The 27,803-nt window shown below is 38.5% G+C and overlaps 1 protein-coding gene across 4 annotated transcripts; it reads right to left on the reverse strand.

Annotated features, from left to right (window-relative positions):
• Nucleotides 1–1,351: 1,351 nt before the first annotated feature.
• Nucleotides 1,352–27,570, reverse strand: RWDD1 (RWD domain containing 1). 4 transcript variants are annotated; one of them, XM_082475413.1, is made up of 9 exons: nucleotides 27,149–27,288; nucleotides 25,773–25,900; nucleotides 24,646–24,756; nucleotides 19,523–19,588; nucleotides 17,562–17,692; nucleotides 15,526–15,669; nucleotides 14,692–14,824; nucleotides 14,121–14,183; nucleotides 1,352–4,266 (listed from the first exon to the last, which is right to left on the reverse strand). In XM_082475413.1, exons 6-9 carry the CDS (start codon nucleotides 15,649–15,651, stop codon nucleotides 4,145–4,147), a joined length of 444 nt encoding a protein of 147 aa, XP_082331539.1. In that variant the 5' UTR covers nucleotides 15,652–15,669; nucleotides 17,562–17,692; nucleotides 19,523–19,588; nucleotides 24,646–24,756; nucleotides 25,773–25,900; nucleotides 27,149–27,288; the 3' UTR covers nucleotides 1,352–4,144. The 4 variants fall into 4 exon arrangements, with proteins under 4 accessions (XP_082331539.1, XP_082331540.1, XP_082331537.1 ...); XM_082475414.1 differs by lacking the exon at nucleotides 24,646–24,756; XM_082475411.1 differs by lacking the exons at nucleotides 24,646–24,756; nucleotides 25,773–25,900 and having other exon boundaries at nucleotides 27,149–27,446.
• Nucleotides 27,571–27,803: the final 233 nt, after the last annotated feature.

Here is a 27,803-nt window from a genome sequence, read left to right on the forward strand (position 1 = left end):
AGGCAGCTTTCAAGGCCCTCTTTTTACAAGGGCAATTATCCCATTCATCAACTCCCAAAGGCACTACCTCCTGACATCATCACCATGGGGGTTATAATTTCAACATTTGAATTTCAGGGAACTCAAATCTTCAGTCCATAGCAGTAGACGTCTTCATTATAATTTGATTGTGTAGGGCAGGTGGAATGGGAAAGGTGGGAGAGATTTGTAGACAAAGCCCTGTGAAGACGTTCCCTGTTAACAGCCCAGTTTTGATGTTTATTAATTTTCCTTTTTTTAACACCTTTTTCATGTTAAGAAACTATTATAATCCCCCACCTTACAGATGAGAAAGTTGAGGATCAGAGGTTATGTGAATTTTCTTCAAGCTCCCACAGTTAGTAGACAAGCCCATTATTCCAATTCACACCTCTTTCCAGCAGGACCATCTCAGATATTTTCATATTAAGCAACACATTAAATTTCAGTGGTGAACTGAAATATTAAGTATTAAATCCGTACTTTTTTCCTTTTGTGCTCAAGCTCCCAGGGGCTGGCTCAAAGTGTGCTTGGTTTATTATCAATTGAGCACCAATGTCGGTGAGAAATCTCAGCCTCACTACGTAAAAAAAATATATATGCAGAGACACTTCCTATTTCTATTCTATTCTCAAATAGAATCCCATAATATCAGATAATAATAGCATGGAAAACATTAAATGCATACCTTTATTAGCATCAATATTTACCTTTTAAAACAAATACCTTTAGTAACAGATCCTAATGTCTTAAGGGCCTTTAGATCAATAAAGATGGATCACTCTGATACTTTAAAAACAAAATTTACGTCAGAAGATACATCCAAATTAAAATCAATACGTTTTTTAAACTTTCTCTCAAAAGTACAGGTGGAAAATGTTCTAGATCCATATTTTCAAAACAGTCAGAGTTCCACAACAATAAATCTATTAATGATACCACCAAATTTGGAGTATAATTCATTTTCATTTAATGATTATATCACATTTAAATAAGCTTGGACTGGTATGAGTAAAGCCAGTGACCTATTTTTTAATGTCTTGGGCATGTGGCAGCAGCCCACACTCCAGTAATTTCATGTCCTTAATTACTTTACCTTAACTGTTTGGCTGGTAGTAATATGGCTTCATTTTGTTTGTCCACTGAGCACTTTCATTTACGCAAAGAAGCCCACTTTACCTGAAAAAGTAGTTTCTTTTCCTGGTCTTCCTACCTAATGTTCTTTGGGATGAAGGCCATAGGACCCTGAGAACCTTTTTGAAACAGCAAGGACGATGGTCAGGTGAGTGAGGCACTTACCTCGGGTGCAAAATTTAAGGAGATGCATAAAATTCAACAAAGATAAATAATACTTTAATGCAGCATTTAAAAAATAAAAATCAATGTAAAAATCCATGATAAATGAATTATCCAAATTTTAAATAATTATTGATTTTTCCTTTTAGCTCAGGTGCCATTATGGGTTTGCACAGCACTGTGAAATTTTTGATTCGATAACCCTTTACAATATTCTTGAAACTTCCCCAGCATTTTCCCATCATGGAGGGGATTTAGTACATTTGGAATCCAACTCACCCCCCTTCTTTCAAGTCCTTTGATGAGTTTGCCCAAGAAAGGTGACATGAAAAAGAAACCTATAGACTTCACAGTACACCTTTTGGCAACATTCTGTCATCTTTGTTACTCAGACACAGGTCCTAAGGCAGCAAACAAACTAGTGTCATTCACATTTACCCATCTATACGAATTCACACTCCATGTGTCATCTGTGGAAAACTTTCCCTGTCACTTCTGACCTCAGTGGTCTAACATTACCCCCTACAGTTCTTGAACTGTGTGACTCATTCTGACCCATCATCATACAGTCCCTACGATTGTTGCCTGTCATGTATGTTCTCTGAAAGACCAAAACTGGGAGCTACTTGCAGTAGTTTACTTACTATCTGTTTGCACCTTCATAACACCTAACAACCAGCTAGCATATAAATATTGAAAACCCACAATTTCCTTTCTTCTGGAATCCAAGAATGCATCTCTTTACTTCTTGGCACATATATCTTGGGAGTTTGTGACAGTACAATCAATGATCTCATCCTTTCCACTGATAAGAGATGTTACTGATATCTCTCTTGGTTTTACCTCAACTAGGAAATGTTCACGTAACCTTTTAGATGTGTTACCTTAGATGAGTATTTATCCACTTTTTTTCCCCTAAGGCATATGCTTGCTGCCAGAAGAATGTGAAGTAAAGCAGAACCTAGAAGCATTACTCAAAGTTGCAGACGGCAAATAGAACATTTCTTTGAACTCTTATATTTTATCTTTAAAATGCATAAGCATCTTGCATACTATTCCAACAATTAGGTGCCTACTCAGTGCCATTGTTCCAGGGATACAGCAATGAATACAAATATTTGTGTATGTTTTTAACTTAATAATATTGTATACAAGTTAACACAAGTAGAAAAACCAAAACAAAAATTATCCCAAATCCAAGAGCAAAACTGATAATTCAAGGTGGGCCAATTATTGCTTCAAATACCACCAGTCATGCTGTTACACATCCAGGAATTATGTGTGCTCCAGTTTGAGAAGCAGAGTCTTTGGTTAATTCCCAGAATACAAAGCCAACAGTAAAGTTAATTTTTACTCTGGGTGAAAATATTTGGGATTATCATTAGAACTAATCAGGTTGTCTTCATTTCCATTTCATTAGGTTCTACCTACATTCTGAAATGACAAAGGTGGTTATTCAATATCTGTAGGAAATGTATAAAACTTAGACTTTAAAAAATTATGTGAGGGGCAAGTGTAATCATTCTTGATACTTCAAGGTCAAGTCTCCATTGACCTCATACTACACTGCTCACGACTGCTTTTCTCAACTGAACCACTCTGTCAGGTTCTTATGCAATTGCTGATCAGCTGCAGAAAGGATCTCTCCTTAGGAAAAGCAAAATCTCACGTAACAAACTTTTGGACTTCTCTCTGCATAGAAATACTGAACATTACTGCTATTCCTCTTTATTGGTCAGGATCAAGGTGGGTGAAAAGCATTAAATTCCTCAATGATAGTTTTGTCTTAACTTTATTTTAATCATAAGGTCTGACTTCAAAAATCAACATGGATTGATATTGCTGTGTTTGTGGGTATATAGTATTTCTGAATGGAGGAAGCTATTTGCAGTAGCACAAGTGATTTCCTATTGTGGTTAAGATTCAATCCTCCAGAACTGCAATGACTGGATAACTTGCATGAAGCCTGGCTCTCCTACCTGGAGCCCCCAAGTCAATCATTCCAAATTATCACAAAGGTCTAATGTGTGCATGAATGTGGATGTGTGGTACTCTTGCAGACAGTGTACAATTCCAAGAATTCAAACCACTTCAGACTGGTTAATTAGAAAAGTGGGGAAAATTACAATTTATAGACTTGACAACTGTAGGACAGTAGTTCTTCATCAGGAGTGTGCATCACAATCACCTGTGTCACAGGTATGAGATTTCACTGTTTCAAAACTCAGACTGAGGCTCAGTGTTTATTAACCTCCACTGAGAAGGGACTAGGAGTGCACACTTTTTAATAACTCCAAAGATGATTCTGATTCAGATACTACTATAGGACTAAAGTCCATTTTGCTCCTGACTATAAAATGGGCTTCTGGTTTTGTTAAGACTTAAATTCACTATGCCCGAAGGCTAGAATTCAGAAGGTTTAATGCTCTGTTTGCCTCAGTCTTCTAACATTTTATATGAATGACAACCCTTAGAATTCAAAAGCCACCAGTCTCTAGCACAGAAATTCCAAGTTATTCCAATTCCTTGCATATAAACCCACACCTGGGTACAGCAACAGCTGACCTTCCAGTCTTGGTGTTTTTGGCAGAATTTCTCTCCAACACTAAATGATTGTAAACATGTGGCCTTCTTCCCACCAATAAGAGGAATTGAACATTTTATATCTGAAATTTTAAGATCAGTTTATTAAGTTCAATGATGAAAGCCATCAGAAGAATATTCTCCTGAAAATTATTTTTTCTTAGAAAAAAGAAAGGAAAATCAACACCCTCTCAGCATAGCCACAGATGCTATGGCAGTCAAGCCTCTCCGAAGACGGGACAGCCCATTAGTCGGTCAAGTCGCTCTCCCGGTCAGCAGGATTGTAGTCCGGATCATCCTCATCGTCCTCCAGCTCCAAGTCATCCATTTCCTGGAACAAAGACTCATCTACCTCCACGTTGTTTCCAGCTGCAAAAGACAGAAGATTTCCCCTGCAGTCTTACACTCAGAAATAAAAGATACAACCCAATGGCAGTACCAAACAGAGACTTCTTAAATGTGCATCGGAGGTGCAAGTGACGAAATCCTGAACTACTACTCATACCAGCAGTGATCTGCATTGGTCAGCAGAGATTCACACATTTTAAGAGCAAGTTCATGCTTCCAGCTCATAGTCTGAAGAATCCAGCTACAAAAAAAAGCCATTCTAGAATGAATTATTTATGATCTGGCATGTTATAAGTTGAAGACAATGATGATACAAAGTTGATTATCACTGACCATGAGACCTGTACCAAGAGTTTATCTCTTCCAATCCTGGAGATATATACATCATTAAAGCTCAACTATACTTATAATTAATTGGCAAATTTGATCTTCACTCTCACCCACTTCCCCTGTAACCAGTGGTATGCCTTGCTAAGATTCCAAATGTCTAAGCCCTATAGGCAGTAACACCCAGGCTTTGTATGAAACATCTTCCCTCTTCAGTCTATCTGTAGTAAATAAAGTAGGATATTACAGTGCTCTGAAATCACCAAACATTGTTTACCTTCTTTCCTTCTCAGACTCTAGTCCACTGACATTCAACTCAATGAGAAGGAGTCTTGCTTCATGCCTAAGAGCAGTCCAGTAATAAAATACAATTTGTTAAGTCCAAGCCGAAGAATAACTGACTCAGCCTGGGAGAAGTAGTGAAGCCCTCACAGAGCAGAGGACATCTGAAATATCTTCATGATAAATTTGAATCCAACCAGAAGAAAAGGAGCCAGGATGAAGCAATTCTAGGTAGGTTATGCAAAGGCAGAGAGAAGAGCTAAGACCTTGAATACTTCTAAGTGGAACACAAGATTCTTGAGGAAAAACATCTGGAGATAACACAGATGAAGGCCAAATTGAAGGACTGTGCAGGTCAACCTCTCCCTCTAAGCAGCAGAGAACCACCAGAGGATTGTATGGAGAGAAATGGCATGATTACACATGGGTTTTAGAACTACCACCTCAGAGGTGGTGACTACAAGGTAGGTAAGGGCACCAGGAGGAAGAGACTGAGGCAGGGAAATAATTTATGAAGCTATTACTAAAGTCCCGTTGAAAAATAACAAAACTTTCAAATTAGGAGGAAAGAGCTGAAAAGACATTTCAGAGGCAGAATCAACAGAGAGCTTCTGGTAAGTTACTGGATATAAGGAGACACTTGATCCATTAGACAGGGAAAAGAGTCAAAAATGAGTAAAGACAATAAAACTTTTAAAGTTCAAGAGAGAATGAGACTAAACTTTCTGGATCTAAAATTTCTCAACAAAATAGAAAGTAAAATAAGCTCCTAAAATGAGAGAGAAGATAGATGAAGATATCCTTGTTTTCTGTTTTGCGGGTTTTGGTTTTGGATTTTTTTTTTTTTATTGGAGACTAAAAATCTTAGAACAAGAATGTAATAAGACATTAAAAAAAAAAAAAAATTGCTCAGTGTCAGTAGGAGCACAGCTCAGGTTAAGAAGCATGATTTAGCAGTGGGCCACCTCAACAGATAGTTGATTCTCAACCTTCTTAACCTTTTCCAGAAGGTAGTCCAGGAACAAGGTCGAAAGGCCAGATGCTAGAGGATCCCCAGCTGGCATAATGGGCATGACAGAAGGATGATGAAGTACAGAACCCAGGGAGCTACTGGAGGGGTGACTGAGTAAGGAGCTCAGTTTAAGAGATACACATAGGGCTCAAGCTCCATGAGGGCAGGGAAATCTGTCTAAATTGTTCTCTGCTGTATCCTCAGCGGCCAGGACAGTGCCTGCCTTACAGGGATGCAATAAATATTTGTGGATGGATGGACAATGGATGGACAAAGACAGCAAGAGCATAAGGGTCAAGATAAACAAGAAAAAGAAAGCACAAGGGACTAGAGGTTCCAAAGACAGTGAGAGTGAAATAAAATGTACGACTTTTGGTTAGTTCTACGTTTGAGGTTTTTATAAAGCTCCATGACAGACCATAGATTTATGATACTAGAAATTTGAAGAAAACAGGTCACTTGAGTCATAGTGACCTGGTTAACTAGTTGTTAAGAGGCAAATGTGATCATATTGTTTATCTATTGCTATCTTTGATGTTGCTTAAGTTATCATAAAACTTTAAAAAATACATTGCTGGGGGGAGACCTTCCAGATGGTGGAAGAGTAAGACGCGGAGATCACCTTCCTTCCCACAAATACATCAGAAATACATCTACATGTGGAACAACTCCTACAGAACACCTACTGAACGCTGGCAGAAGATCTCAGACTTCCCAAAAGGCAAGAAACACCCCACATACCCGGGTAGGGCAAAAGAAAAAAGAAAAAACAGAGACAAAAGAATAGGGACAGGACCTGCACCAGTGGGAGGGAGCTGTGAAGGAGGAAAGGTTTCCACACACTAGGAAGCCCCTTCGCGGGCGAAGACTGCAGGTGGCGGAGGGGGGAGCTTCAGAGCCACAGAGGACAGTGCAGCAACAGGGGTGCGGAGGGCAAAGCAGAGAGATTCCCGCACAGAGGATTGGTGCCGACCTGCACTCACCAGCCCGAGAGGCTTGTCTGCTCACCTGCCGGGGTGGGCGGGGGCAGGGAGCGGAGGCTCAGACTTCAGAGGTCAGATCCCAGGGAGAAGACTGGGGTTGGCTGCGTGAACACAGCCTGAAGGGGGCTAGTGCGCCACAGCTAGCCGGGAGGGAGTTCAGGAAAAAGTCTGGAACTGCCTAAGAGGCGAGAGACCATTATTTCGGGGTACACAGGAGAGGGGATTCAGAGCACCGCCTAAACGAGCTCCAGAGACAGGCGCGAGCCGCGGCTATCAGCGCGGACCCCAGAGACGGGCATGAGACGCTAAGGCTGCTGCTGCCACCACCAAAAAGCCTGTGAGCAAGCACAGGTCACTATGCACACCTCCCCTCCCGGGAGCCTGTGCAGCCCGCCACTGCCAAGGTCCCGTGATCCATGGACAACTTCCCGGGAGAACACACGGCATGCCTCAGGCTGGTGCAACATCACGCGGGCCTCTGCTGCCGCAGGCTCACCCCACATCCGTACCCCTCCCTCCCCCCGGCCTGGGTGAGCCAGAGCCCCCTAATCAGCTGCTCCTTTAACCCCGTCCTGTCTGAGCGAAGAACAGACGCCTGCAGGTGACCTACACGCAGAGGCGGGTCCAAATCAAAAGCTGAACCCCAGGAGCTGTGCGAACAAAGAAGAGAAAGGGAAATCTCTCCCAGCAGCCTCAGGAGCAGCGGATTAAATCTCCACAGTCAACTTGATGTACCCTGCATCTGTGGAACACCTGAATAGACAACAAATCATCCCAAATTGAGACGGTGGACTTTGGGAGCAACAATATATATATTTTTATCCTTTTTCTCTTTTTGCGAGTGTGTATGTGTATGCTTCTGTGTGTGATTTTGTCTGTATAGCTTTGCTTTTACCATTTGTCCTAGGGTTCTGTCTGTCTGGGTTTTTTTGTTTTGTTTTGTTTTTAGTATAGTTTTTAGCACTTGTTATCATTGGTGGATTTGTTTTTTGGTTTGGTTGCTCTTTTCTTTCTTTCTTTTTCTCTCTTTCTCTCTCTCTCTCTCTCCTTTCCTCCCTCCTTCCCTCCCTCTCTCCCTTGCTCTCTCTCTCTCTTTCTTTCTTTCTGGCTGACAGGGTCTTGATGCTCCAGCCAGCTGTCAGGCCTGTGACTCTGAGGTGGGAGAACGGAGTTCAGGACATTGGTCCACCAGAGACCTCCCAGCTCCAAGTAATATCAAACGGTGAAAGCTATCCCAGAGATCACCATCTCAACGCTAAGACCCAGCTCCACTCAATGACCAGCAAGCTACAGTGCTGGACACCCTATGCCAAACAACTAGCATGACAGAGACACAACCCCATCCATTAGCAGAGAGGCTGCCTAAAATCATAATAAGGTCACAGACTCCCCAAAACACACCACCGGACACAGACCTGCCCAACAGAAAGACAAGATCCAGCCTCATCCACCAGAATACAACCTCTAGTCCCCTCCACCAGGAAGCCTGCACAACCCACTGAACCAACCTTAGCCACTGGGGGCAGACACCAAAAACAACAGGAACTACGAACCTGCGGCCTGTGAAAAGGAGATCACAAACACAGTAAATTAAGCAAAATGAGAAGACAGAGAAGCACACAGCAGATGAAGGAGCAAGGTAAAAACCCACCAGACCAAACAAAGGAGGAGGAAAGAGGCAGTCTACCTGAAAAAGAATTCAGTGTAATGATAGTAAAGATGATCCAAAATCTTGAAAATAGAATCGAGAAAATACAAGAAACGTTCAACAAGGACGTAGAAGAACTAAAGAGTAAACAAACAATGATGAACAACACAATAAATGAAATTAAAAATTCTCTAGAAGGACTCAGTAGCAGAATAACTGAGGCAGAAGAATGGATAAGTGACCTGGAAAATAAAATAGTGGAAATAACTACCACAGAGCAGAATAAAGAAAAAAGAATGAAAAGAATTGAAGACAGTCTCAGAGACCTCAGGAACAACACTAAACATACCAACATTCAAATTATAGGGGTCTGAAAAGAAGAAGAGAAAAAGAAAGGGGCTGAGAAAATATTTGAAGAGATTATAGTTGAAAACTTCCCTAATATGGGAAAGGAAATAGTTAATCAAGTCCAGGAAGAACAGAGAGTCGCATACAGGATAAATCCAAGAAGAAACATGCCAAGACACATATTAATCAAACTATCAAAAATTACATACAAAGAAAAAATATTAAAAGCAGCAAGGGAGGGCTTCCCTAGTGGCGCAGTGGTTAAGAATCCGCCTGCCAAAGCAGGGGACATGGGTTTCAGCCCTGGTCTGGGAAGATCCCACATGCCGCGGAGCAACTAGGCCCATGAGCCACAACTACTGAGCCTGCGCGTCTGGAGCCTGTGCTCCGCAACAAAAGAGGCCACAATAGTGAGAGGCCTGCGCACCGCGATGAAGAGTGGCCCCCACTTGCCGCAACTAGAGAAAGCCCACGCACAGAAACGAAGACCCAACACAGCCAAAAATAAATAAATTAATTAATTTAAAAAAAAAAAAAAGCAGCAAGGGAAAAGCAACAAATAACATTAAAGGGAATCCCCATACGGTTAACAGCTGATATTTCAGCAGAAACTCTACAAGCCAGAAGGGAGTGGCAAGACATATTTAAAGTGAGGAAAGGGAAAAACCTATAACCAAGACTACTCTACCCAGCAAGGAACTCATTCAGATTTGACGGAGAAATTAAAACCTTTACAGACGAGCAAAAGCTAAGATAATTCAGCACCACCAAACCAGCTTTACAACAAACGCTAAAGGAACTTACCTAGGTAGGAAACACAAGAGAAGGAAAAGATCTACAATAACAAACCCAAAACAAATAAGAAAATGGTAATAGGAACATACATATCGATAATTACCCTAAATGTAAAGGGATTAAATGCTCCAACCAAAAGACAAAGATTGTCTGAATGGATACAAAAACAAGACCCGTATATACGCTGTCTACAAGAGACCCACTTCAGACCTAGGGACACGTACAGACTGAAAGTGAGGGGATGGAAAAAGATATTCCATGCAAATAGAAATCAAAAGAAAGCTGGAGTAGCAATTCTCATATCAGACAAAATAGACTTTAAAATAAAGACTATTACAAGAGACAAAGAGGGACACTACATAATGCTCAAGGCATCAATCCAAGAAGAAGATATAACAATTGTAAATATTTATGCACCCAACATAGGAGCATCTCAATACATAAGGCAAATGCTAACAGCCATAATAAGAGGGGAAATTGACAGTAACATGATAATAGTAGGGGATGTTAACACCCCACTATCACCAATGGATAGATCATCCAAAATGAAAATAAATAAGGAAACACAAGCTTTAAATGATACATTAAACAAGATGGACTTAATTGATATTTATAGGACATTCCATCCAAAATAACAGAATACACTTTCTTCTCAAGTGCTCATGGAACATTCTCCAGGATAGATCATATCTTGGATCACAAATCAAGCCTTGGTAAATTTAAGAATATTGAAATCATATCAAGTATCTTTTCCGACCACAACGCTATGAGACTAACTAGATATCAATTACAGAAAAAATATCTGTAAAAAATACAAACACATGGAGGCTAAACAACACACTACTTAATAACCAAGAGATCACTGAAGAAATCAAAGAGGAAATCAAAAACTACCTAGAAACAAACGACAATGAAAACACGATGGCTCAAAACCTATGGGATGCAGCAAAAGCAGTTCTAAGAAGGAAGTTCATAGCAATACAATCCTACCTCAAGAAAAAAGAAACATCTCAAATAAACAACCTAACCTTACACCTAAAGCAATTAGAAAAAGAAGAACAAAAAACTCCCAAAGTTACCAGAAGGAAAGTAATCATAAAGATCAGATCAGAAATAAATAAAAAAGAAATGAAGGAAACAATAGCAAAGATCAATAAAACTAAAAGCTGGTTCTTTGAGAAGATAAAATTGATAAACCATTAGCCAGACTTATCAAGAAAAAAAGGGAGAAGACTCAAATCAATAGAATTAGAAATGAAAAAGGAGAAGTAATAACTGACACTGCAGAAATACAAAGGATTATGAGAGATAACTACAAGCAACTATATGCCAATAAAATGGACCACCTGGAAGAAATGGACAAATTCTTCCAAGACTGAACCAGGAAGAAGCAGAAAATATAGACAGACCAATCACAAGCACTGAAATTGAAATTGTGTTTAAAAATCTTCCAACAAACAAAAGCCTAGGACCAGATGGCTTCACAGGCGAATTCTATCAAACATTTAGAGAAAAGCTAACACCTATCCTTCTCAAACTCTACCAAAATATAGCAGAGGGAGGAACACTCCCAAAGTCATTCTATGAGGCCACCATCACCCTGATACCAAAACCAGACAAGGATGTCACAAAGAAAGAAAACTATAGGTCAATATCACTGATGAACATAGATGCAAAAATCCTCAACAAAATACTAGCAAACAGAATCCAACAGCACATTAAAAGGATCATACACCATGATCAAGTGGGGTTTATCCCAGGAATGCAAGGATTCTTCAATATACGCAAATCAATCAATGCGATACACCACATTAACAAATTGAAGAATAAAAACCATATGATCATCTCAATAGATGCAGAAAAAGCTTTTGTCAAAATTCAACAGCCATTTATGATAAAAAACCATCCAGAAAGCAGGCACAGAGGGAACTTACCTCAACATAATAAAGGCCATATATATATATTTATGATAAAAACCATCCAGAAAGCAGGCACAGAGGGAACTTACCTCAACATAATAAAGGCCACATATGACAAACCCACAGCCAACATCATTCTCAGTGGTGAAAAACTGAAACCATTTCCACTAAGATCAGGAACAAGAGAAGGTTGCCTATTCTCACCCCTATTAACCTAGTTTTCGAATTTTTAGCCACAGCAATCAGAGAAGAAATAAAAGGAATCCAAATCAGAAAAGAAGAAATAAAACTGTCACTGTTTGCAGATGACATGATACTATACATAGTGAATCCTAAAGATGCTACCAGAAAACTACTAGAGCTAATCAATGAATTTGGTAAAGTAGCAGGATACAAAATTAATGCACAGAAATCTCTTGCATTCCTATACACTAATGATGAAAAATCTGAAAGAGAAATTAAGGAAATACTCCCATTTACCACTGCAACAAAAAGAATAAAATACCTAGGAATAAACCTACCTAAGAAGACAAAAGACCTGTATGCAGAAAACTATAAGACACTGACGAAAGAAATTAAAGATGATACAAACAGATGGAGAGATATACCATGTTCTTGGATTGGAAGAATCAACACTGTGAAAATGACTATACTACCCAAAGCAATCTACAGAGTCAATGCAATCCCTATCAAACTACCAATGGCATTTTTCACAGAACTAGAACAAAATATTTCACAATTTGTATGGAAACACAAAAGACCCCGAATAGCCAAAGCAATCTTGAGAAAGAAAAACGGAGCTGGAGGAATCAGGCTCCGGACTTCAGGCTATACTACAAAGCTACAGTAATCTACACAGTATGTACTGGCACAAAAACAGAAGTATAGATCAATGGAACAGGACAGAAAGCCCAGAGCTAAACGCACGCACATATGGTCATCTTACCTTTGACAAAGGAGGCAAGAATGTATAATGGAGAAAAGACAGCCTCTTCAATAAGTGGTGGTGGGAAAACTGGACAGCTACATGTAAAAGAATAAAATTAGAACACTCCCTAACACCATACACAAAAATAAACTCAAAATGGATTAAAGACCTAAATGTAAGGCCAGACACTATAAAACTCTTAGAGGAAAACATAGGAAGAACACTCTATGACATTAATCACAGCAAGATCCTTTTTGACCCTCCTCCTAGAGAAATGGAAATAAAAACAAAAATAAACAGATGGGACTTAATGAAACTTAAAAGCTTTTGCACAGCAAAGGAAACTATAAATGAGACGAAAAGACAACCCTCAGAATGGGAGAAAATATTTGCAAATGAAGCAACTGACAAATGATTCATCTCCAAAATTTACAAGCAGCTCATGCAGCTCAATATCAAAAAAACAAACAACCCTATCCAAAACTGGACAGAAGACCTAAATAGACGTTTCTCCAAAGAAGATATACAGATTGCCAACAAACACATGAAAGAATGCTCAACACCACTAATCATTAGAGAAATGCACAATCAAAACTACAATGAGGTATTATCTCACACCAGTCAGAATGGCCATCATCAAAAAAATCTACAAACAATAAATGCTGGAGAGGGTGTGGAGAAAAGGGAACCCTCTTGCACTGTTGGTGGGAATGTAAATTGATACAGCCACTATGGAGAACAGTATGGAGGTTCCTTAAAAAACTAAAAATAGAACTACCATATGACCCAGCAATCCCACTTTGGGGATATACTCTGAGAAAACCATAATTCAAAAAGAGTCATGTACCACAATGTTCATTGCAGCTGTATTTACAATAGCCAGGACATGGAAGCAACCTAACTGTCCATCGACAGATGAATGGATAAAGAAGATGTGGCACATATATACAATGGAATATAACTCAGCCATAAAAAGAAACGAAATTGAGTTATTTGTAGTGAGGTGGATGGACCTAGAGTCTGTCATACAGAGTGAAGTAAGTCAGAAAGAGAGAAACAAACACCGTATGCTAACACATATATAAGGAATCTAAAAAAAAAATGGTTCTGATGAACCTAGGGGCAGGATAGGAATAAAGACACGGACATAGAGAATGGACTTGAGGACATGGGGAGGTGGAAGGGTAAGCCGGGATGAAGTGAGAGAGTGTCATGGATTTATATATACTACGAAATGTAAAATAGATAGCTAATGGGAAGCAGCCGCTTAGCACAGGGAGATCAGCTCGGTGCTTTGTGACCACCTAGAAGGGTGGGATAGGGAGGGTGGGAGGGAGATACAAGAGGGAGGGGATATGAGGATATATGTATATGTATAGCTAATTCACTTTGTTATAAAGCAGAAACTTACACACCATTGTAAAGCAATTATACTCCAATAAAGATGTTATAAAAAAAAATACTTTGCTGTAGTTTAATGTATAAATTGATCAAACATGAGAATTTATTCTTCAAAATGTGTTTCTTTATAGCCTTGGGAGGAAAAACTTACATTAAGTTACCACTATGATTTTTATGGTTTAACGTTAAAAACAGCACATTATGTACATGTGGAATTCTAACATTATCTTACCATCTTCCAAGAACTGAATATCAGATGTGTCGAGATTATGATCTGTTTCAAATAGCTGTCTCCCTAAAAGAAATAAACATATTTAACTCGAATGGCATACTTTTCCTCCATCTTCCCTACAATGCTTTAAACAGTAGAATAATATAAACAAGTTATAACAAAACAAGTCTTAAAACCTGTGAATTTCAATCAATTTATGAACTTAGTGAGTAGCTAAGAGGCATATGAAATGTATTTGCATTAAAATGGAACAAGTGAAAGCCTAATCTGCCTCAGAGTCCTAGAAAAACAAACGGGTTTGACTCTACCACTCCTAAGGCTTGTGATCCTAAAAGTCATGGTAGTTGTATCTTAAGATCTATCCACTCCAATATTTAGATGAAAGATAAGCCATAAAAATTAATTATAATTATGTGTGAAGAAACATCACCATATGGAGAGAACGCTTTCTCTTTTTGCCCTAGATGCCTAAGTATATTATTTTCTTATAGAAATCTGTCCAAATGATCTTCTTGCTACATAAGAAATAATATAGGAGGGCTTAAAGGGAACTGGATATGAGGGGTCATACCACTTAATTTATTTTTTCCTGCTTGTTCTTCTTCTTTCATTCGTTTCTTTTTAATTTCCAAGAGTTCTGCATCAAACTTGGCCTTCCAACTTAAGAAATTCTCGATTGTAACAGGAGTGCCATGGAATAATTGCTTAGAAAAGAAAAAAGACACATCACCAGATAAATGCTACAACAGTTAGAAAATAAAGCCTAATGATCTTCTAGACAAATGAATACAGCCACTTACAGGAAAAACAGAAAAATGGTTTCAAGTTTAAAATATTTAGTCTGATTTCTGCCTGCATTGGCTACTCTCATTGGTTTTGGCAATTTACTCTGGAAAAGTCCTTTTTAAATTTTTATTACAAAAAAGCAAAGATAATATGTAATGTGTCCCCATTGCTATTCACTGTTAAGAAGAAAGTTGCTACTGTCAATATTAATATGTTTAAATACACATCAATTCATAACACTAACATCATTGTTTATCTTTTTTACTTCATTTTAGGATCTAAGGTTTTCTTTACATTTAGTAAATATTTAAATCACTCTGGTGGAGGCTTTACAATTCTAAACTCTCTACCGTAAATGAAATAGTTTATATTTCTTGATTTTACCTGCATGAGCTTTATGAACCTTTAACTAACTGATTATTAATCATTATTTTGCCATGCACACCAACTAAATGAGGGACCTTCTAAAATTTTACTTAGTAAAGCTTTATTAAAATTTACTTGTGCTTCTTTTTGTGATTCCCCCCAAATTACTGAAATTTCCAAAAGCAAAACCCAAAAAAAACCCCAAAAAACAGATTTAAAGAATAATGAAAGAAAACATGACTTTTAAATATACCTTTTCAGCTTCTTCTGCTTCTTTTTCTTTTTGTTTTTTTTCTTCTTCTCGTCTAGTTTTTATTTGATCTACCATTTCATTTAATTTTTCTTGCACGGCTGTCACTAAAGTAAAGATCATCACCATACCAAGGTTTTCTTCTGCCTATGTAACCAAAAATGAAAAAAAGGTTGCAGTGAGAAAGATAATTCTCAGAAAAAAAAAACAACTAACTAACCAGTGGGGGAAAAAGGTGTTTCAGCATAATCACTACACTCCATACGTTTATAACATGATTACTAATTCAGTTACACCATAAGTCTGGACTCTTGGATCACTTAAGAATTAAGCATATATATATAAAAATAACATCTTAAATTTTAAAAAGTCTTGTAATTTGCTGTATTCAACCTAAAACAGAGAAAAAAAGAAATTTCAATAAATTCTATGTAATAATCATAAATGTAGGTAGAATTCAGAAAACCTTTTTCTACAGTAGCTAGCAACATCAGTTCTCCAGCATGTTATCATCATTTTAGTTTTAAACCATTACGAATAGAAAGAAAAAAAGATACATAAAGATAAATCATAAAAGTACCTACATTCTTTATTGTTGTATTATATTAGAAAATCACTTTGCCCTCAAAATTCAGTCCATTGTCAGAGCTCTTAAAATACCCTCAAAGAACTAAAATAATGATAACATACTGGAGAACTGATAGTGCTAGCTACTGTAGGAAAAAGTTTTCTGAATTCGCACCAAAATGTTATTAGGCATTTATACCTGACTGGTGACATTAAGGGTAATCTTTATTTTCTTCTTCATTATTTTCCGTATTTTCTGAGTTTTCTATAATATAAATTTATTATTTTGATAACTAAAAATTAATATAACTACTTTTAGGGGAAAAATACAACTATGTGCTCTATCTCTGATCTCAGGTGAGTATCAGAAAGAAATCAAAACTTTCTTTTCGAAAGAAAGGAGTATAAATGAAATATAAAATGCATATTAACAAATTCATTCAGATCAAATAACTTACATTAATATATGACTGACTGAATACAGTATATTGTTCCAGGCTCTCTGCAATGTTTTTACAAGAAGCATGTTAAACCAAATATATAGAATTAATATAACTTCACACTGGGTAACGGAGTGAACAGGGCCCAGGATCAGCATAAATTAATGTTTGATATATCCTTTCCCTCTTCATTCTCTAATAGCTCCAGATATTTTTAAAATGTCAGCATTTAGAGCACCTATAGTCCTTGAAATAATACAAGTCACATTTATGATGGAGACATGTTTTCTGTCAGTTCTTCTTAGAAAACAAACAAAATCAGGACTTCTGCTTTTAAGATGGTGGAGTAAGATTTTACTTGCCCTCCCTACTCCCTACTCTGAAGATCCCATGAAAACTCTCTACCCAAGCAAGAGAGAGCTTTAAATATCCCCCATGCCCAGACTGTGAGTAGCCCATCCCATCACAGAACTAGCCAGGTAAGAACTTTCTGATACCCATCTTTTTCTTCCACACAACACCTCCTCTTGGAAGGGTCATAAACCATTGTTGCTGTTTGTAAGCTTAGAGAGCAGGATAGGAAAGAAAAAAAATCAATCACCACTCCTCTTACCAAATTATAGGCAACTAGCCTGCAAAAGGTCAAAGGGGTTAGGAGTTTTAATTTTTTTTTAAGTTGGAATTTTTAAGTGCACATGGGACTAGGCATTCTGAGAACAAAATTTTAACTGTGTTTATAACTTAGAGTACCTAATCAGACTTTTTATCACCTACAAGTCACAGGGTTAACTGAGTTTCAAACAAGGGTATAGGGAGAACTTCTCTTACTCAAATTTTAAAGGTACAGTGGGAAACAAAAATAAAGATGCTTTGTGAATATATATACACACACACATCATGAATTTTGCTTGTTCAAAACACTTGTTATACATATTGCTTGTTATACATATTTAATAGCGTTTTCTGACTCTTAACATTATAATATTTAAGGCCAATAAAATAATGCCATTACAAAACTTGTTATTTCCTTACCTGTAATGCTAATAATTTTAAAATGTCTGAGACATCATTATCATCTAGATTTAACTGAGAGAATATTTCATAAAGGGGAGCTTCATCTGGGTATTTTTCACTGTATGTAAACTTGAGGGTAGTCTGGACAGCTAAAGACACAAGATAAGAGATTGATATGAATACCTTAAAACGTAAAGTACAGAGAGGTCAACATCTTTGTTGAATCAGTAATTAATTTACAATGTGTCAATGAAAAGTAGCACAACAGATTTTCCTACAAAGAAAAACAAGGTTACTATGAGACCAGATAGATAATTACTAACATAAACAACATGCACCACAAATATAAGTGAAAACAAATCATAGGGATACCAAAGATCACTTCTAACACATGAAACACATCTACTATTTATGAGTACTTTATCATATTGCACATCAGAGAAAGAGAATGAAGAACAAATTCATTTTAAAACTCTCCTTAAGATGAACAAAAGGCACTGAATATAACACATAGAAAAAGTACTACCTTAGGCTCATTTTCAGGCCTCTACCAGAGCCAGCTCCAGTGCACAAGATCTGACTTTAGCCCTGAAGTCCATACTGCTATCTGCACAATGCCAGCAGGGCATCGCTAAGGGGTTGCTAGAGTACACAGCTGTGAACTGGACAGTTTGAGAGGTTGTCTGAGAAACATTTAACCTGACTCATCCATACATGCTCCCCCAGTCTTTTGGCCTGTGCCAATTCACAGATCTGACACTGGTATAGGTGTGAGATTCTTACAGGCGCATTAGTGCAAAGTATCTCTCTGCTACCTAGCATGATGAATTCTCAATTTCGCCAACTAAGCAGTAGGGCTAAACATTTTCTGTTAAAACTTACTAGTCAAAATGACCCTTTGTCTAGATTTTGCTTTTTCTGTAACTAACATTTTAATTATTAAAACCTCCTGATTTTGACGATTTTAACTGAAATCTAGATTTCTCTCCATGGGAATGAAAAAAAAAAACACCTCAAAATGTGCTGGCTTGATATTTTGTTTTAATTTTTGTGTTTGACGTTAACAAAGAAGTTTATATAATTATATATAAATATATATAAATATCTATCTATATAAATATATGTAAATAACTGTATCCTACAGCTTTTTAATTCAGATTTCAGTAATATCAATACTAACCTCATTTTCAATTCTACAAGAACTGAGTTATCAAATGATACCACTAAAAACGGTATTACTGAATATCCATGACAGAATTTTAGTTGACAGGAAAAAAAAAAGTCCTTGGGGTTAACACCAACTTATATAACATTCTTATGAAATTACAATATTAACTGAACTGGACTAAAAGCAGAAAAGAACTTAAGACACTCTTCCCCCAACATGCACCAAATTTAAATTAATTTTAATTTATTAGTTTTATAGCTCCTTTATTTCAATTTGTATATTTGTCTTAGTTCTACACTTGTATAATATTGGTTTTTATTTGGTTTTATGTATACACATACTTAAATAACAGTACAATATCCATTCTAAAGAGAGAGGGGAAAAATGCAGATAGGTATTTATCCGGCCCAATTTATAACAGCAAATGTCCAGTAAACAATCTAAATATCCAAAGAGAAGAAAGTCCATGCTATGCCAAGGAATACCACACAACCACTAAATTACGTGTACATGCCAAGTGTTCTTGACAAATATGTCCTACCCTTTTTCTATCTGCTGTATTGTTAATGTTTCTGTTTCACTTTTAAGAATTAAGCTTACTGTCAGAATACATCTCCTTGACTTCCTCTGTTTCTCTAGAAGTCATTATTCCATAGTAAATACTGACTAGAAATATGTAACATTCATACTAAATTCTTAACAGCACCTTAGCACCTCCACACATGCAATGTCCAACACAACGGCTGCAGAATGAATAAAATTCCCGAGAGAAGGGCTTAGAAAAACCTAAAGTATTTTTGATTAGACTTACTTTCATCATTTTCTCCAGCCTCAGATGTCACAGTAATGGTGAAGCTGGGTGGATTTTCTGATAATACTGTAAGAAATTATACACAGAGGTTAAGTTATTAAGATACTTCCTAAGGCACATGCTTTTCCTTATTAGCAAAATATCAATATCCAGTCCTGGAAACTGATCCCTAGCCTGTATTTCCATTTCCATAAATACAGACTGAATAGAACAATTCAAACAATAAAACGTCCATCAATTTCTATTTAAATCTAGGGTTTTCTTTAATCTGGGGAAAAAAATACCTATAATAGATACCCTCTTTGAGTTTTATCAAATCAATTAAAATAAGTAATTTACTTTTTAATTCAAAATTTCCACCTATACATGGAAAATTACATTCTAAAAAATTTTCAAATGAAACGGCAAAAAAAAAAAAAAATTGATGTTTCTCATCAGAACCTACCCCCTCATAAATACTCAGTATTATCACTAATTTTTATACTTATATATTCCGAAATATAATTCAGAATCTCCATGACGAACAGTAAATATTAATTTGTTAGAGTTTGTGTCTTCTAGCTCTCTCTTTCTTCTATATCATCTCTAGAACCAAGCTTTATTCTTTCACAAATTATTGAAAATCTACCATCTTTCATGGAATTACAAAATTATCCATGAATTCAAGTATCAAATTACTTATAATTTGTTAAGCAAGACATGTCAATCAACATTTACATAAATAAGAAAGCTTTATATGCTATTTTGCAGCCTGATGTTTATCTGATACTATTTACCTGTTTATGATCTATTCCCCCACAAGAATACTGTAAAAACTCTGAGAACTCCTAGATCAGTGCCTGGCAGTATCTAGAAACTCAATAAAGTTTGGCTCAATGAAAGAGCTAAACTAATATTCAGAACCATTAGATGACTAAACAAGGAAAATTCAAGTCACCCTTGATTGCTGCTGAGCCCAAAGGAAAAGTCTGTGCTTCACTTCAGGCCTGGGAAGCCCTGACCCCGGTGCAGCTCAGCAGCCTCTTTCGGACATGAAAGAGTAAGGGGATCTCTGAAGAAGTCACCACAAAAACTACTCAGCTTTTCCTATTCGAGAACTTCTGAAGTCTTCATAAATAAATGAATTATCAATAAAATGAATTATCAATAAAAGTTTCAGGGGACTTCCCTGGCAGTCCAGTGGTTAAGACTCCGGCGCTTCCACCACAGGGGGTGCGGGTTCGATCCCTGGTGGGGGAACTAAGATCCCGCATGCCCTGCGGCATGGCCAAAATGTTAAAAAAAAAAAATTCAAGACATATTCCCTCATTTTAACTGAAGTTTAAAAGTACTTGAAGCAATGATGAACATCTATGATTAGTACAAAGGTGTTTGTCAGGAAGATAAGAGACTCACTGGACTCATATTTTAATAGGCCTCGGGCAGTCCAGCCTATGCTGAAAAAGTCCCTAAAAGGTAATTATAATAAAGCTTTTATAATATGATTGGCCCTACCTTTTTTCTAACAAACGTGTGTAAAATATATTTGATGTACTTCATTCCTATTTCTTTTCATGACCAACCTTAGCATTTACATGTCATGAAATATAAACATTGCAACTATAGAAATATGGGTTCAACTCAATGACATTCCAACTTATTATCATTTTCCAGGGCTCCATGAGGCTGTAATTTAGCGGTTACCTATAACCAGTAACAACAGCTAACATTTATTGAGCATTACTTTGCACCTGTGCTGTTCTATGCATTTACACAAAGATCCTTCACTTCTCACATCAAAATCGTGCTTTTATACTGTTACCATATTTCACCAAGTTTAAGATGCCATCAATTATGTGATGCACCCTACTTTATGTACCACTAAGAAAGAAAAAAGAAACTGCCAATTAAACTATGATATGTAATCAATTATAAGACAAATTCATATTTCAGAAATGTTTACATGTAAAATTATGCCTTCGAATCAGTTAAATATAGTATCACCCCAATTTTATAGATGTGGAAACTGAGATAAAAGAGCTATATAGCCAGTAACTGGCAGGACTGAATATAAACTGTATAGAGTTTCATTTAAAAAGAAAAAAAATTTTTCCAGCTGAGAAATTCCAGGGAAGTCATTTGAGCTAGGTTGTGAATTAAGGCATACTGGTAAATAGAGATGGAGAAAAGGAATGCAGGATAGAGTAACACGGCAAAGGGTATAATGGTGCGAAAGCTTAAGGAATATGAAAGGAATTAGAAATTATTCCACTAGTGAATGTATATGCGGTGAATAAAACAAGTTGAAAATACACAGCTGAAAGTTTAGTGTGGACAGTGATAGCTTTCTTTAGCAGAAGTAGTAAGGTCAGAATTCTATTTCTAAACATAGAAGATAAATCTAGCCACAGTGCATAAAATGGAAGGGGAAAAACAAGACTAGATGCAGGATGAAACTTGATAGTTACTGAAATCGTCTCAGCAAAGTTAATGAGGTTCTGAACTAGGCTGGTAGCAATGGGAATAGCAGAGAACAGGGAGAAATCTAGGATGGTGATGGGTGACAACTTGAATTTGCAGGCAGTGCCACTAACAAAAACCAGAAATAGAAAAGAAAAACCAGATGTATTTGAAGAACACAGGGTACTTTCATTTGGAGGTATCAAGTATGCAATCAGAAATGGGCAAATGGAGCTAAAGAGAGTTGGGCTTGAATTTAATTTGGGATCATCCACAGAGAGGTGATAGCTAAAGCCATTCGACTAAATGAAATCGCCAGAGAGAATACAGAGAGAAAAATAAGGGCCAATGTCAGCTATGTAAGGGATCTTAAATTTGCGGAACAAAAGTAAAAGGAGGAAAAAGTGCCAAAGGTTAAAAGAAAAGCAGCAGCCATGACAGGTAAAAACAAAGTCAAGAGAAGCCTATTTTATTTGTGAAGACACCTAAGTACCGAGAGAGCCAGCTCTGACGTGGCAGTGTCTACGTGCTGTATGTGTCTGAGTAGCTGTTGGTGGCGGTAATGGGGAATGAACCACTGGCCTGTAAGATCATATCTAAATCCCTAACAAGGCTCTTTGTGATCTGGTCCCTGCGTACTTGTCAGGTCTCATTTTCCGTGACTCTCACTTTACTTTCTAGCCATACCCAGCTACTTGTCCTTTGAACACATTTGGCTCTCACAGAGTCATGCTTCTGCACATGTGCCCCATCCCCCAGTCTCATTCACATAACTCATCACCCCTCAGCTCTCCAAAACAACTCAGAATGTCCCCTCTCCCTTTGCTGTGGCTGCATTCTATATGAACCTCCATGAAAGAATCATCACATTGTGTTGTAAATTATTTATCTGATGTCTTTTCCCAAGAGATTGAGCTTCTAACAATACGTATACTAAATATTTGATAAATGAGGAACCCATGTGGTAAATGAGGACATGGGAATGCCAGCAAGAACATCACTGAACTGCCTGACCTTGGGAGCTAGACAGAACAGGGAGGCAAGATGAACAAGAAAGAAGCTGATAAACTATCAAACCATGAGAATTCATGATGAGAGGCATGTTCACTAAAAGCATGGGAATGAAAAAACGTAGGGCTACAAAGCTTAGAGAAAGAAAGAGGAATTTCAGAGGCCAAAATTTTAAAGATGGCCCATCCAAGCTGTGGCTATGGCCCCATGCAGTTGGAGGAAATGGAAATCAAAACTGTTCGTTGATAAAGACAGGAGTTATGAAGCCATGTTACTAGAAGAATCCACAACTAAGATGGTAAATTTCTAGTAAAGAGTATCTTATATTTGTTTAACAGTTATAAAGTTTTTACACTTACATTATTCCTTATTAAATAGATATGGAAACTGAGGCTTGGAGAGGTTATATGATTTGTCCAAGGACAAAGAGCTGATACGCATTCCAACAAACTGCCATTACAGAGAGAAAATTGTGAACCAGGAACAAACAAACAAAAATACTGGAGAACACTGCTAATATCCACTCTCCCCTTCTTCCAGTTATACCATTTTTAATTGATCATACTGCCCACCCAGAATGAAGACCGTCTTTCCCAGAGTCCCTTCCAGTTAGGTCTCACCAAATGACTGAGTTCCAGCTAATGGGATAGAGAGAAATAAGCCCTTTGACAGTTTCGAGGAAATTTCCTTAAGAAACTGCTGTCTTTTACTTCTTCTTCTTCTTCTTTTTTTTTCCTTCATTCCTTTATCTATCCTACTGCCTGGAAAAGGAATGCTGCCATCTTCACCATGAGCATGAGACTACATCTTAGGGATGACAAAGAACTAAGAAGCCGCCTGGGTCCCTGAAGAATTATTGCACCAGAGTTACACATGTATCATTTATGTGCAAGAGCAATTAACTTTTACCTTTTTAAAACCAGTTATTTGGGGTTTTCTATCATAGCTTAACCTAATTAAAAAAAAAAAATGGAAAAGGGATAATATTCCAAAGCTTGGAGGTTACTAAAATAGGGAAACTTACTGAATTGAACTTGCAAAGATGAATTATTCCTGAGTTCTCATGAAGCAATAATCCTATCCCAATGCATGACACACTGTGAGTTGGGGTGAGTTGAGGAAAGATTAGCTTTCACTAGAGACCAGACTTCCACCACTGTGAGTGGATCAAAATACTTTTGAGAAAAAGAATAAGGTTGTTGGGCATTGCGGAAGGAACCAGTGGAGGAGCAGAAGTGTTAGGTGATATAGGGGCAGATGATGGTAAACTAGACAGAATTTAGGATTTTGTAAAGAGCAGAGAACATGGAGGTAGTAGCTGAAAGGTACACTAACAGGACACACGAATGACACTAAGGTTTTCACAAAGAACCAGATCAGCTCATGTTAAAATAAGTCCCTTTGGGTCTTAGAAAGTGACTGTCCTAGAAAAACTGCTTTCACAAGATGACTTCTGCCCCATCTCTAAGAAGCAATTTTAACTGTTAAGCTCATGGGTGTTACTTACAGGTACTAACATAAGCAACTACAGGATTACATACCCCTCTTTGTAAGATCAAACAGAATTAAGGGAACCTGACTTTTGTTTAGCCTAAAGCTAACCAATTTGTTCCAACAAAACACCCGATAGCCAGGATTTTGATACAGAAATGGAAATAACCAAATTCAACTACCTTAGCAGGACCTTGTCAAGTGAAGCACTGAAGGAGAATGTGGTATCAGGAAAGTCCATTTATATTTTGGGAGACTAGTTGTTAGGAGGACTGGATCAATGTGCAGTCAAGCTACAGAATAGGCACAAAGAAGAAACTGTATTATGATCTGTTATATTTCACAACAAATGCAACATGGGGCCAAAAGTTCTCTGCAAATAGTCAAGCAACATTTCTAAAGTCAGGTTAGGTCTATGTGCCTAGGACTATGGCTGGCTGAATTGTGCCTCTTCAGCATCCACAAGGGGGTCATGATGTACTTAACAAAGGCTTCTCTGTCAGCACTCTACCACGTACTTAAAAAAAAGTATTTACCAAATCTAATATTCAATGTGATTCAAAATGACATTTGAAAACTACCAATTAGTGTTCCTTGGCAAACTGACACAACCAAGTTCCCTTTCTGAAACCTGGTATGAAAATATTAAAGTATGAAATCATCAACACAAAAGAAAGCTGTAAAACAGTAAACCTTGCAAATCCTCAAAATTTCAAAAGACCAAACATGGAAATATATGATTCCAAAGTCCTCTGCCTCTTCCTTGAGGTATCATACAGAACTTGATCAAAGTTCCTAAGGAACTGTAAATCAAGACATCTCATTTTAATTTACTTAATGCAACTGTAGGAATGCTGATAGGAATTAGACACAGATGGGCTCAGCTGACACTGCAGAATACTTGATGCGTCAAAGATTCACATATTGTCTTTCATTACCCTGGCTCAGAATCCTCAAGCACTTTTGCATCTGACAAGAATTTCACATACTGAACTATATCAGAGCTTAGTACAATTTGAAAGAACCATCCAATTATTCTAGGGTTAAAAATGTATCACTGTCATAAATGTTTATGTGCACAGTACTTAATGAGTGATACCTTATGCCCAAAGAAATGAAAACAACAGCACATCTTATGCTTTCTTAACTCTGCCTACACTGTGTTCATGTAACACATTTCCAATGTACTAGAAATGACCAAACGTCATGATTAAGAATATATCCAACAACTGACCCTATATTCTATTTTATTTAGACATTGATATATAAGCAAGGATAGATAAGGGAGCCAGACTCCATACACACTCACCCAGTTAATGACACTCTCAAACCCCTCTTCACTCATCCCCTTAATATCCTCACAGCACAGTTGTACTGCTGTTGAGAGAGAACATGAACAGGACTGGAGCTATACAGGGGTAGCTGAGAGACATCTGCCTGTTGGCAAAGCAGAACAAAATTTGCTACCATTGCAAGCAGTGATCAAAGGGTAGAGCTAAGAAAACTAAGCTAAACAATGAAAAGGGAGTTTATGAGTTAAAATAACATTACCTTACACTCTGAATTCTGACAATCAGTGAGGGACAACACTCAAAGGAAGGGATAGGGAAGGTAAATCCCACAAACCTAGGCTATACTCGCTCATACTGGCTTTATTAGATCACCTCTCAAAAACTGAGTGTAAAGTGAGAGAAGCCATATTGATATGGTTATCTTGCAGCATTTTCAGAATCATCTGAAGGCTTAATACTGAAGAATTCTCTTCCTGTAAAATATACCAAATGAACTTCTCATTAATATTTTACATATTTTAGCCCAACTTACCAAGTAATCTTCTGCTGCCCCTCATCCCAGCTGGAGCTGGATCCCAAGCCCCAGACGTTACTCTTATTACCAGTCCTGCCACTAACTTGCTGGCCAACCCAGAGCAAGCACTTACCTCTCCTGAGCCTCCACTACCTTGCTGCTAGCAAGAGGAAGCCAGGCCTGATGACGTCTGATATCCTACTATTGGTCTAATTATCTGTGATCTTACAGTGGACCTGAACTTTGGGCCACCTCATTCATGGGGCATTCTGCAGAATATCAGAATGTAAAAAAACAAAACAAAACAAAACAAAGAACGAAAGAAAGAAGAGAAAAGAAAAACGACAAACTTCAGGGACAACGCTACTCTCAAAACGGATTCTGGGTAACTTTGAGAGTTCTGAATCCCACAAACTTTAAAACACCATCGTCTGAAAAACAGCTTCTACCTGAATAGAGGTGAAAATGTGAAAACTGACACTTCTGCGGCTCTGGAAAGACTACTCCCACTTGGAGTATCTATATTCGTGTATTTCACTAAATCTATATTCGTGTATTTCACTAAACCTCGGGCTGCTGTTAAGTGACAATGAAACCCTCTGGTTTTGCCCCCGACTGAATTCCAGGCCCGAGACTCCAGGGACCTCGCCAGCCTCGCCCGGACTTTCAGATTTCAGGGAACAAGCGAAGAAAAGAAAACAGCCGTGGAGTTACTCGTAGATGCCTGAACCCTTGAGGAGAAGTCGAGAAGAGGGCGCGGTGGCCACACGGCCTCTCCGTTCCCTTCTCCATCCTGGCCCGGGATGCCGAGGGCCGTGGCGGTGGCGGCCGGTCCCACTCCACCCCGAGTAGCTGCGGGCCCGCGGCCGCGGAAGTCACCTGTGAAGGAGTCAGGGTAGATGGACTCCAGAGCCTCCAGCTCGTTGCGCTGCTCCTCGCCGTAATCTGTCATCGCGGCCCTCGCTGCAGCCCATGGATCACCCAGACACCCAGGCGGCGCGCGGCAGCCGGGACCCCGGCGCGCTGGGAGAGCAGGCAGCTGCCGGGCGGGCGCAGGCGCAGAGTCCCCGGCTGAGAGGCCGGAGGCCCAAAGCCAGGCTAGGCCTGCTGAGCCGCAGCCCAGCGCCTGCCTCCGCCTGCTCCCTAGTTCCGCGTTCGACTCGTTGGGCCTGGCCGGTGGGCCGCCTGTCCCACGCCCGTTCGGGATTTGCAGGGATGGGGAAGACACCCGGTCTGGCATTTGCCACGGACACCTAAGGATTGGTTCCTGGGCTTTGCAGGGCCTGAGCCTGAGAAGCCCCTCAGCGCCGCATCCTTGCCCGACTTGTCTGGGCTTAAGGCCGGCCTGGCGTGCGGGGGCGTGACTGTGTAGCTGGAGGCGGGACGCTGGGGGCGTCCACAAACTTGGTCGCTTCCGGTTTCCGAGTTACGCTCTTGTGGCAGCGGCAGAATGGGCAAAGGCACGTCCTAGTGATGGCTAATGGCGGGTCCCAGGTGATTTCTACGTTCCTGGAACCTCCAAATTCTTGGCATC

Source organism: Balaenoptera physalus (assembly GCF_965194825.1).
Source record: "Balaenoptera physalus genome assembly, chromosome: 9".
Taxonomy (NCBI): Eukaryota; Metazoa; Chordata; class Mammalia; order Artiodactyla; family Balaenopteridae; genus Balaenoptera; species Balaenoptera physalus.

Excerpts from the sequence above, each read along its gene's own strand:
- RWDD1 (XM_082475412.1), bottom strand. The coding sequence starts at position 27,509 with ATGCCAGACCGGGTGTCTTCCCCATCCCTGCAAATCCCGAACGGGCGT. Across the intron at positions 14,184-14,691 it reads AGGAAAAAATAAATTAAGTG|GGAGACAGCTATTTGAAACA; the intron begins GTATGACCCCTC and ends TATTTCTTTTAG. Across the intron at positions 12,583-14,120 it reads TATTCAGTTCTTGGAAGATG|CTGTCCAGTTTTCCCACCAC; the intron begins GTAAGATAATGT and ends TTTTACATGTAG.